The 13,253-nt window shown below is 48.5% G+C and overlaps 1 protein-coding gene across 4 annotated transcripts in view; it reads right to left on the reverse strand.

Annotated features, from left to right (window-relative positions):
* The window catches only part of LOC116955644 (type II inositol 1,4,5-trisphosphate 5-phosphatase), a 55,384-nt gene extending 51,882 nt beyond the window's left edge, over nucleotides 1-3,502 (reverse strand). For all 4 annotated transcript variants that reach the window (XM_076053232.1, XM_076053230.1, XM_076053231.1 and 1 more), the window contains exon 1: nucleotides 3,158-3,502. In XM_076053232.1, coding sequence (XP_075909347.1) covers nucleotides 3,158-3,487 — 330 coding nt within the window. In that variant the 5' untranslated portion in view covers nucleotides 3,488-3,502. The remainder of the gene's footprint in view (nucleotides 1-3,157) is intronic.
* Nucleotides 3,503-13,253: the final 9,751 nt, after the last annotated feature.

Raw genomic sequence — 13,253 nt, forward strand, 5'->3', positions numbered from 1 at the left:
CGCGACAAATATTATCCACGAGAGCTTTTTTTGGGTGAGATCGCGTAAATATATAAATGTGTCGTGAGACCCGCCACCACCTGACACAGCCAACTAGTAAGGTTTGTGACGTAAAAAAAAACGTGCCCTAGTTCCTAGTGCAGCACACCGGTGTGTTGGAGATTAAACCCACAATATTTACAATTCAAGTAGTGTGATGTTTCACCTGTAATTGCAACCAGCATCATCAGGCAATAGCCAGAGTTGTCACCTGATGATGCGAGTTGTAATTACTGCCAAAACGTCGTACTCGAATTGCAAATGTTGTGGGTTTACTCTCCAACACACTAGCGGTGTGCTGAACTAGTAACGAATTGGCGTGTGTTGTTTACGTGACAATCCTTACTAATTGGCTGTGTCGGGTGGTGTGGCGGGTTGATATTCATATTTACGAGGTCTAACCCAAAAACAACTATTATGGACAGCATGGTCTCGCTTGCAAGAGGGAGCCGAGTCAGCCAAACGACAAAAGCAAGAGCATAGAAACGAAGTATATAACAACGCTAAGTCACTTTATTTGTGCCATCATTTGTGGCCAGATCGCTTCTGGGATAAAAAAAAATAACTATATAGCTCAGTGGGCCTTACCTGGCAAAATAAAAAAGTGGAATAGTTTCCTCCGACACCAAGCTAAATCCGCTCCGTGTGGCAGGACCCTCTTGAGAGCGAGGCATGAGCCTCGTTGAGGTTTCTGACTTCAGAGACTCGAAAACTCATATACAGACGCATGGCCTTGCATAGAAACCCATGGACTCACACCGAGCCCCAAAAGCCTCATACGGAAGACCCCGTGGACTCAAGTGACCCAATACTCACACAGCGATCACATAGTTTGAGGGACCCAAAGTCTCACATCGAGACACACAGAGAGTCGCACATAAACTCATAGACTCATAGCAAGACCCGTGGATTCACAGAGACCCACACTCACACAGAGACCCAGACACTCACACGGAGACTCACAGACTCACACAGAAACCCATAGTCTCACACAGAGACCCAGACACTCACACGGAGACTCACAGACTCACACGGAGACCCACAGTCTCACACAAAGACCCACAATCTCACACAGAGACCCACAGACTCACACAGAGACCCACAGTCTCACACAGAGACCCACAGACTCACACAGAGACCCACAGACTCACACAGAGACCCACAGTCTCACACAAAGACCCACAAATTCACACAGAGACCCACAGGCTCACACAGAGACCCACAGACTCACACAGAGACCCACAGACTCACACAGAGACCCAGACTCACACAGAGACCCACAGTCTCACACAGAGACCCACAGACTCACACAGAGACCCACAGCCTCACACAGAGACCCACAGACTCACACAGAGACCCACAGTCTCACACAGAGACCCACAGTCTCACACAGAGACCCACAGACTCACACAGAGACCCACAGTCTCACACAGAGACCCACAGACTCACACAGAGACCCACAGACTCACACAGAGACCCACAGTCTCACATAGAGACCCACAGACTCACACAGAGACCCACAGACTCGCAGACTCACACAGAGACCCACAGACTCACACAGAGACCCACAGACTCACACAGAGACCCACAGTCTCACACAGAGACCCACAGACTCACACAGAGACCCACAGACTCACACAGAGACCCACAGACTCACACAGAGACCCACAGACTCACACAGAGACCCACAGACTCACACAGAGACCCACAGACTCACACAGAGACCCACAGACTCACACAGAGACCCACAGACTCACACAGAGACCCACAGACTCACACAGAGACCCACAGACTCACACAGAGACCCACAGGCTCACACAGAGACCCACAGACTCACACAGAGACCCACAGTCTCACACAGAGACGCACAGACGCGCACAGAGACCCGCAGACTCGCACAGACTCACACAGAGACCCACAGACTCACACAGAGACCCACAGACTCACACAGAGACCCACAGTCTCACACAGAGACCCACAGACTCACACAGAGACCCACAGACTCACACAGAGACTCACATACTCACACAGAGACCCACAGACTCACACAGACTCACACAGAGACCCACAGACTCACACAGAGACCCACAGACTCACACAGAGACCCACAGACTCACACAGAGACCCACAGACTCACACAGAGACCCACAGACTCACACAGAGACCCACAGACTCACACAGACTCACACAGAGACCCACAGACTCACACAGAGACCCACAGACTCACACAGACTCACACAGAGACCCACAGACTCACACAGAGACCCACAGACTCACACAGAGACCCACAGTCTCACACAGAGACCCACAGACTCACACAGAGACCCACAGACTCACACAGAGACCCACAGACTCACACAGAGACCCACAGACTCACACAGAGACCCACAGACTCACACAGAGACCCACAGACTCACACAGAGACCCACAGACTCACACAGACTCACACAGAGACCCACAGACTCACACAGAGACCCACAGACTCACACCGAGACCCACAGACTCACACAGAGACCCACAGACTCACACAGAGACCCACAGACTCACACAGAGACCCACAGACTCACACAGAGACCCACAGACTCACACAGAGACCCACAGACTCACACAGAGACCGACAGACTCACACAGACTCACACAGAGACCCACAGACTCACACAGAGACCCACAGACTCACACAGAGACCCACAGACTCACACAGAGACCCACAGACTCACACAGAGACCCACAGACTCACACAGACTCACACAGAGACCCACAGACTCACACAGACTCACACAGAGACCCACAGACTCACACAGAGACCCACAGACTCACACAGAGACCCACAGACTCACACAGAGACCCACAGACTCACACAGACTCACACAGAGACCCACAGACTCACACAGACTCACACAGAGACCCATAGACTCACACAGAGACCCACAGACTCACACAGAGACCCACAGACTCACACAGAGACCCACAGTCTCACACAGAGACCCACAGACTCACACAGAGACCCACAGACTCACACAGAGACCCACAGACTCACACAGAGACCCACAGACTCACACAGAGACCCACAGACTCCCCCCGCCAGCGACTCGCTGGGTGTGTGGAGTGCTCGGGGTACCTTGCGACTCCTGGTCACCGGTGGCCGCTGGCTCTCACGCTGGCGGCATCGCGCGGGTAGGCCGAGTCCCCCCGCTCCTGCTGCCCCTGCTGCCCCTGCTCCTGCTGGGGCTACTGCCCCTGGCGACTCGCTGGGGCCCTGACGGCGCTCGGTCGCGGATTTGTGGAGTGCCCCGGCAGCCTCTCTCTCCCTCTCTGGGCCCCGACGCGCGCTTCGGATTTCCCAGCTCGGACAGGCGAGCCCGGCCGCGCGGGCACCGCTCCCATTGGTCGGCGCCGAGAGCTCCACCTCCTCGTGACCAACCCGCGTGCGAGCTTCGGGGCCGTCCATAAATGACGTCACGCGATTGTGGACGATTATTGACCCCCTCTCTCGTCACACGGCGTCACCAAAAGTCAGACCCCCCCCCTGAAATATGACGTCACAAAGCTCTGCCCCCCCCTCCCAAAAAAAAATAATCATGCTTCAAATCTCTTTAAACTATTGTCATTGAAATGCGTATTTAATGTGGCGCTGCACTCTGATGTTGTAGGAGAAAATATTTATTAAAAGTCTATTTGATTAAGTAGAACGTGCTGTCTATATTTATTTAAAGTTGCGCATTTTTATGTGACGTCACATTTCTCACCCCCCCCCCTCGTCACACATCGTCACACATCGTCACAAATGTCTGACCCCCTCCCCCCAGGTACGTGACGTCATTTATGGACTGGCCCTTCCACCCCCCCCCCACCGCCGCGACGCTGCGCGTGTGCGCGCTGCGGAATGTAAAGCTGCCCTGTGACGTCACTGGCCCTGTGGGGGTGGGGGTGGTCGGTGGACGTCACAGCGGAATCGCTCGCCGCCATCTTTCCTAGAGGAAGCGTGCTGCCATCTTACTCAGGGGGGAGGTTAGCGAAAACTTGTCCACTGTGAATTACACGGTGTTTCAAAATAATATTAACATTTACATGGAACTATCGTTTTTAATGGAAGAATAATGGATAATACACTGTATGTTAGCAGCTTCAACACATGCCTGGAATCCTTTCGGCCGAAACTGATATTGACTTTCGTCGTCAAACGAAGATCTATTTTTAGAATATAACGCTAGTGCTACGTCTATCGACCGGTCAGTCAGAAATCCTATACGATAGGATGCATACACAGACAACAACAACAACAACAACCGCCATTCGCCAATAAGTGGAGGTGACGTCACCACGACGCTTGTGCCAGGCTATGTGCACCCTGAGGCCACGTGAAGTGTCGAACGCCCGCTGGCAGGAGGTCACGGGGCAGACCCAGGTGCCACGGGTCGACTGACTGAGATGACTGGCTGATGCACCACCTGTGCCCCCTACTGTGCCAACCTGCTGCGCTTTAGCCACCCGGCGCTCCGCTCGTTGTTGTGAGCGTCGCTCCTCCGCCCTCCGTTGTTGTTGGAGGGCGACTGCCTCCAACTGCCCAGTAGCGTCCTTCACGAGCCTCCTCCACAGAGGCCGATCTTTACACCGCTGGTACCAGTCATCGGCAAGTCCACTCAGCTCCACGTCCTCCTGTACCACATCACTCTATCTCTTCTCTAGCCCTTGCCACGCCCGCTTAGCCCCCTCAATCCGGCCGAACAAAAGCTGTTTCGGCAGGCGGTGGCTGGGCATGCGGGCTACATGACCCAGCCATTGCAGCCTTCCCCGCCGGAGGAGCTCACCGATGGGACCTTGCCCAGATCTTTCAAGGATTTGTGAGCTCCTCACACAATCCAGTCTGGTTAAACCCAGGATGGTCGTAGGCAGGCCAGCCTAAATGTTTCTAACCGGCGAAGATGTTACATTAGGGGGGTCCACGTTTCGCAAGCGTAGAGAAGGGAGGGAATGACCGTGGCCGAGAAGACCTGAAGCTTAGTGCGGAGCGACAGACCAGGTAGCTTCCACACAGCGTTACGCAACCGATGAAAAGATATTGCCGCTCGACTGATTCGGAGTGAGACCTTTGCTGTTAAACTGGAGCCAGTAATAAGCACACTGCCCAGGTATGGGAAACTCTCCACTCTCTCCACAACTGCCCCATAACCGATTGGGAGTTGTGGGGGTGGAGTGTCCGATGGTACAAAATACCCAGGCAGGTGCTTAGTTTTGGTGGGGCTGATGGTAAGGCCCTACCTCTTAGTGGCACGCTCCAGTCTCAGCAGCAGCGTCTCCAACTCCTCCTCTGAATGAGCAGCTATTCCAAAATCATCAGCATACATAACGTGGTTGAGCAATAGGGAGCCATCCCTTGACCGCACCCGGGCATCGATCAGCCTCCCATTATATCTGTACCATATGGAGATTCCCCCGGTACAGCTATTGAAGGCTTCATGAACTACGTGGTCAAAATATATGTTAAATAATGTGGGAGCCAGAGGACATCCCTGTCGCACCCCAAGGTGTACAGGGAATGGCTCTGACTCCCGGCCACGTAGTTTTACCCGGGCCCGCTCACCATCATGACGGTCCTTAATGATCGTGAGCAGAGAGTCAGGTACTCCAAAAGCACGAAGAACAACCCAGAGCCCAGGCCTACTGATGGTATCATAGGCCTTGACCAGGTCAATAAAGCAGAGATGTAGGTCTTGTTGGAATTCCCTACACCTCTGCTGTAGCAGACGAACAGAAAATATGGCATCTGTGCAGGACCGCCCTTTCCTGAAACCGCATTGGGGCTCCGCAAAGCCTCTCAGCGTGCCTGGCAAGGCGATGCTGAATAATCCTTGCCAGGACCTTTCCCGGCACACTGAGGAGTGAGATGCCCCTGTAGTTGTTACAGTCTGTGTGGTCCCCTTTCTTAAAAAGGGGGACCACCAGGGCATCCTTCCAATCCTGCAGAACCCGTCCAGTGGTCCAGACCGTTGTTATGATATCATATAGGGCAGTCTGTGCACAAACGCCACCCTCCCTCAGCATTTCGCTTGGGAGATCATCTCTGCCCACTGCCTTTCCTGGTCTCAGACTCCGGATCGCCTTCAGTACTTCCTCAACAGATTGTACCTCAGCCAGCCACTCACAGGGGGTGACTTATTCCAATATTTGAGGCACCGCAGCCTCAGCAGGGTCATCCTCACTTTGTGCCACGATATTTTCCTGGCTGAGGGATTTTCCCTCCCCCAGGACCTCACAGAAATGCTCAGCAAATCTGCAAACCTGTTCCTGGGGGTCGGAGATTGGATCACCGTTTTTTCCCCTAATGATGGTAATAGGTGTGGCGCTGCAGGTTACTTTTTTGATGGAGTTAAATAGAACACACCCGTACACACACACGTACACACACACACGTACACACACAACAACAACCGCCATTCGCCACTAAGTGGCGGTGACGTCACCACGACGCTTGTGCCAGGCCATGTGCACCTTGAGGCCATGTGAAGTGTCGAACGCCCGCTGACAGGAGGTCACGGGGCAGACCCAGGTGCCACGGGTCGACTGACTGAGATGACTGGCTGATGCACCACCTGTGCCCCCTACTGTGCCAACCTGCTCTTTCATTGGATGAATATATGTTAATATATAGAGGTCTGCAGAGCTTAGGCAATGTTGGTAGCTTTGGTGCTGCTGCTACATAACGCTCGCCTCGAGTGTTGTCTCGCGGTGCCTCTGAGTCGTCCTCGTCGAGAACGAGCGGAAAGAGAGCGGCAGTCCCTTATAAGTTGACGTTGTTCTTGTTGTTGTTGTACGATACAGTAATGTAAACAGTTCTCAGAATCCGAATATTTATTTTATTGGGATAATCCGATGAGCTATAAAGCTCTCTGTCACAGCTGTGCAGTAGGGACACGGGGTAAGAACGTCACAACAACAAACGCACGACACAAACACGATAGGAGTGCACAGTACGGGAAAGGTAAACAAATGACCCAACACACAAACAAAAACAACACGAAACCATCCTCATCCTACCACGCAAAGCCTACTAAAGTATTAAGGGGCCGTCCATAAATGACGTCACGCACCTAGGGGGGGGGGGGGTCAGGCATTTGTGACGATGTGTGACGAAGGGGGGGGGGGTTTGAGAAATGTGACGTCACATCAAAATGCGCAACTTTAAATAAATATAGACAACACGTTCTACTTACTTATTATACTTTTTAATAAATGTTTTCTCCTACAACATCAGAGTGCAGCGCCACATTAAATACGCCTCACTACAATGACAATAGTTTAAAGCGATTTGAAGCACGTTTTATTTTTAGGGGGGGGGCAGAGCTTTGTGACGTCATATTTCAGGGGGGGGGGTCTGACTTTTGGTAACGCCGTGTGACGAGGGGGGGGGGGATCAAAAATCGCGTGACGTCATTTAGAAACGACCTGGCCACAAATGATCGCACAATAAAGTGGCTTATCATTTCGGATTTTTTTTTAGCAGCATAATCTAAATAGCCTAAACGCACGTTTCTAAATGTGCCCTGTGCCTATGCTTGGCTTTCACCTCGCCCGGTCACTCACAGCGCTTACCCACTCACCCACCACCACCTTCACTCATCCACTCAGACGCCTTTCCACCCACTCACCTTCACCACCTCCTCACTCAAACACCCCTGCAGTTCGTAACGCTCGCATTCGCTCACGAATTTAGCCATGACTCTGACCGACATCAGCATGCACTCAGCCGCTCACACACCCACTCCCCTGTACACACGCAACTACTCACCCACGTATTCACTCATCGAACGCGCCTTTATACCCGCTCAACCACCACACTGCAGGTCACACCCACACATTCACTCACACACGGAGATCTTGAAAGTTACAATGGGGCCGTCCATAAATGACGTCACGCGATTTTTGACCCCCCCTCCCCCCGTCGCTCGTCACACGACGTCACCAAAAGTCAGACCCCCCCTCAAAATGACGTCACAAAGCTCTGCCCCCCCCCCCAAAACCATATTTCTATTTTGAAAATAAAACATGCTTCAAATCGCTTTAAACTATTATCATTGTAGTGCGTATTTAATGTGGCGCTGCACTCTGATGTTGTAGGAGAAAACATTTATTAAAGAGGAGGCGTTGGAAAGCTTAAATTTAGCATAAAATTCACTTGAAAATATTCAACGTCTAACTAAAACTGCAAATGTTCAGAATATTATATTGAAATTATCTTATAATTATTCAATATTAAAAGTAATTAAAACTATAACAAAAATCATACTTGAAACTTTGTAGTAGAACGAAGCAAAATGGAGAGTACAATTATAACAATCACATATTCATTACACAGAATGAAAAGCCCTGGTAGAATCATTAAAATCAAAATGTTTAATAACAATCATTTAAAAAAATTCAAAATTTACGCTTCTCCATTCTCCCATGCAAAAGCAAAATGCTCCTTGATGGAATAAAAAAGATGACCTTAATTAATTGAAATAATCAAATCGTTAATAAATGAAAATTAATCAAAATTAGTGTTATAACAATTCTATATTTATTTAAAGTTGCGCATTTTGATGTGACGTCACATTTCTCAACCCCCCCCCCCTCGTCACACATCGTCACAAATGTCTGACCCCCTCCCCCAGGTGCGTGACGTCATTTATGGACGGCCCCATAGAGACACACAGAGGTACATGGAGACACGTAGGGTTAAATAGAAATTCAGACTTTATTATTTCAGCTTGGAGGGCTCCCATTGAGTTGAGCAGCCATTTCACAAGGACACAAAGTAGTGTCGGTAGTCACAGGACATCACAGTTACACACATTGACGCAGAGATCCATAGAGTTAGACTCATAGAGATCCATAGAGTTACAGAGATCCATAGAGTTACACAAAGATCCATAGAGTTACAGCGATCCACAGAGTTACACAGAGACACACAGAGTTTCACAGCGATCCATAGAGTTACACAGAGACACACAGAGTTACACAGAGACCCATAGAGTTACAGAGATCCATAGAGTTACACAGAGATCCATAGAGTTAGAGAGATCCATAGAGTTACACAGAGATCCATAGAGTTACACAGAGATCCATAGAGTTAGAGAGATCCATAGAGTTACAGAGATCCATAGAGCTACACAGAGATCCATAGAGTTACACAGAGATCCATAGAGTTACAGAGATCCATAGAGTTACACATAGATCCATAGAGTTACACAGAGATCCATAGAGTTACAGAAATCCATAGCGTTACACAGAGATCCATAGAGTTACAGATATCCATAGAGTTACACAGAGATCCATAGAGTTACAGAGATCCATAGAGTTACACAGAGATCCATAGAGTTACACAGAGATCCATAGAGTTACAGAGATCCAGAGTTACACAGAGATCCAGAGTTACACAGAGATCCATAGAGTTACAGAAATCCATAGAGTTACACAGAGATCCATAGAGTTACACAGATATCCATAGAGTTACACAGAGATCCATAGAGTTACAGAGACCCATAGAGTTACACAGAGATCCATAGAGTTACACGGAGATCCATAGAGTTACAGAGATCCATAGAGTTACAGAGATCCATAGAGTTACAGAGATCCATAGAGTTACACAGAGACACACAGAGTTACACAGAGATGCATAGAGTTAGACTAATGGAGATCCATAAAGTTACATAGAGATCCATAGAGTTACAGAGATCCATAGAGTTACACAGAGATCCATAGAATTACACAGAGACACACAGAGTTACACAGAGATCCATAGAGTTAGACTAATGGAGATCCATAGAGTTACACAGAGATCCATAGAGTTACAGAGATCCATAGAGTTACAGAGATCCATAGAGTACACAGAGATCCATAGAGTTACAGAGATCCATAGAGTTACACAGAGATCCATAGAGTTACAGGGATCCATAGAGTTACACAGAAATACACACAGTTACAGAGATCCATAGAGTTACACAGAGACACACAGAGTTACACAGAGATCCATAGAGTTACAGAGATCCATAGAGTTACATAGAGACCCACTGACCACAGACCAAGACCCTCGCTGGGTGGATGGAATGTGTAGACTCGCAAGGAGCAAAAACAACAACAAGTGAACACCAATCACACGCGCGGTTTGGAGTTCGAATCAAAAACAGTTGTTCAGAACCACAACTCTTCACATTCTTCACCGACACGCTGCCTTCCCCAACAGAGAAATAAAACGATTAAATCGCTCGTGTGTTTACAGTATTTTGGCTGCTATACACTGCTGCACGTTGAGCCACTTCGTTGAGCTATCATTTGTGGCCAGGTCGCTTCTGGCAAAGATCCGCACAGCCCAGTGGGGACCTTACCTGGTAAAATAAAAAAACATCGATAGTTTCAATTGTGGTTTGATATGCTGAACTTCTTTCGCACCGTACGTAGCCAATTGCGGGGGAAGGACGAAAATCATTGCCCCCTACTGGGAAAAAAATAAACTTGACGGGACATTTGGACTTAAAACTTTCGTGACCGCAGGAATTAATTCATATTCTTGGTGCTTTCGGTAAAGTCACGTAGATGGAAAATAAAAAATAAAATAGTAAATGCAAATGAAAGCTAAAAATCACGACGTCTCGATCGCAACACAAGCGTCTGATGAACACCGCTTGTGTTGTGATCGAAAGGTCGTGGTTTTTGTTTAATTTTTATTTTTTTTATTTTTACGTGACTTTACCGAAAGAATCAAGACAATGAAAGCCAGAGCCTCAGTGACGCTTTCCTGGGTAACAGTGAAACAAAACACCGCTCCTCATCCTCCAACGCAGCCTCGCCCACCGTGATGATGATGACGACGACGATGATGATGACGATGATGATGATGAAGACGATGAGGATGACAATGATGACAATGATGACGATGATGATGACGATGATGACGATGACGACGATGATGATGACGATGATGAAGACGATGACGATGATGACGATGACGACGATGATGATGACGATGATGATGATGACGAGGACGACTATGATGATGATGATGACGATGACGACGACGATGATGACGATGATGACGATGACGACGACGATGATGACGATGATGATGACGATGACGACGACGATGACGACGACGACGACGATGATGAAGAAGACGATGATGATGATGATGACGACGATGATGATGATGACAATGATGATGACGACGACGACGATGATGATGACGATGATGATGATGACGATGATGATGATGATGACAATGATGACGAAGACGATGATGACGATGATGATGACGATGACGAATATGATGATGATGATAATGATGACGATGATGACAAAGATGATGACGACAATGATGATGACGATGATGATGACGACGAAGACGATGATGATGACGATGATGACGACGATGATGACGACGATTATGATAACGATGATGATGATGATGACGATGACGACGACGATGATGATGATGACGATGACTAAGACGATGACGACGATGATGATGATGATGACGATGATGATGACGATGACGATGATGATGACGATGATGATGATGATGACGACTATGATGATGATGATGATGAAGATGATGATGACGATGATGATGACGACGATGATGATGACGATGATGATGACGATGACGACTATGATGACGATGACGACTATGATGATGATGATGATGACGATGATGATGATGACGATGATGTTGACGACGATGATGACGACGACGATGACGACGATGATGACGACGATGATGACGACGATTATGATAACGATGATGATGATGACGATGACGAAGATGATGACGATGACGAAGATGATGACGACGATGATGATGATGACGATGATGACAATGATCACGATGACGATGATCACGATGACGACGATGATGACGATGATGATGACCACGATGACCACGACGATGATGATGACGATGACGACGACGACGATGATGATGACGATGACGATGACGACGACGATGACGATGATGATGATGACGATGACGAAGACGATAACGACGATGATGATGACGATGATGATGACGATGACGAAGACGATGATGATGATGATGACGACTATGATGATGATGATGAAGATGATGATGACGATGACGATGACGACTATGATGACGATGACGACTATGATGATGATGATGACGATGATGTTGACGAAGATGATGATGATGACGACGACGATGACGACGATGATGACGACGATTATGATTACGATGATGACGATGATAATGACGATGACGACGACGATGACGAAGATGATGACGACGATGATGATGATGATGACCATGACGATGACGACGATGACGATGATCACGATGACGACGATGATGACGATGATGATGACGACGATGACGACGATGATGATGATGATGACGATGCTGACGATGATGATGATGACGATGATGATGATGACAATGATGACGATGATGATGACGATGATGATGATGCGGTCACCACCGCCGTCTTTGATCGATGGGCAGCCACCAGAAGCGCCGCTGCCGCCGCTGTCGCTACCGCTCCTACTACTATTACTACTACTACTGCTCCTACTACTGCTACTGCTCCTACTGCTACTACTATTACTACTACTATTACTACTACCGCTCCTACTACCGCTCCTACTACTATTACTACTATTACTGCTGCTGCTACTGCTACTACTGCTGCTACTACTGCTACCACTACTGCTACTACTAGTACTGCTACTACTGCTACTACTACTATTACTGCTGCTACTGCTGCTGCTACTATTACTACTACTACTGCTATTACTACTATTACTATTACTGCTGCTGCTACTGCTGCTACTACTGCTGCTACTACTATTACTACCGCTCCTACTACTACTGCTGCTACTACTATTACTATTACTGCTGCTGCTACTGCTGCTACTACTGCTGCTACTACTATTACTACCGCTCCTACTACTACTACTGCTGCTACTGCTGCTGCTACTACTGCTACTACTATTACTGCTGCTACTACTGCTGCTACTACTGATGCTGCTACTGCTGCTACTGCTGCTGCTACTACTGCTACTAGTACTGCTGCTGTTACTGCTGCTACTGCTGCTGCTACTACTACTGCTGCTACTACTGCTGCTGCTACTGCTGCTACTGCTGCTGCTACTTCTGCTACTGCTGCTGCTACTGCTACTACTGCTGCTGCTACTGCTACTACTGCTGCTACTACTATTACTAC

This window comes from Petromyzon marinus, chromosome 60, assembly GCF_048934315.1.
Source record: "Petromyzon marinus isolate PM22_M1 ecotype Great Lakes invasive population chromosome 60, UKy_Petmar_22M1.pri1.0, whole genome shotgun sequence".
NCBI classification, from domain to species: domain Eukaryota; kingdom Metazoa; phylum Chordata; class Hyperoartia; order Petromyzontiformes; family Petromyzontidae; genus Petromyzon; species Petromyzon marinus.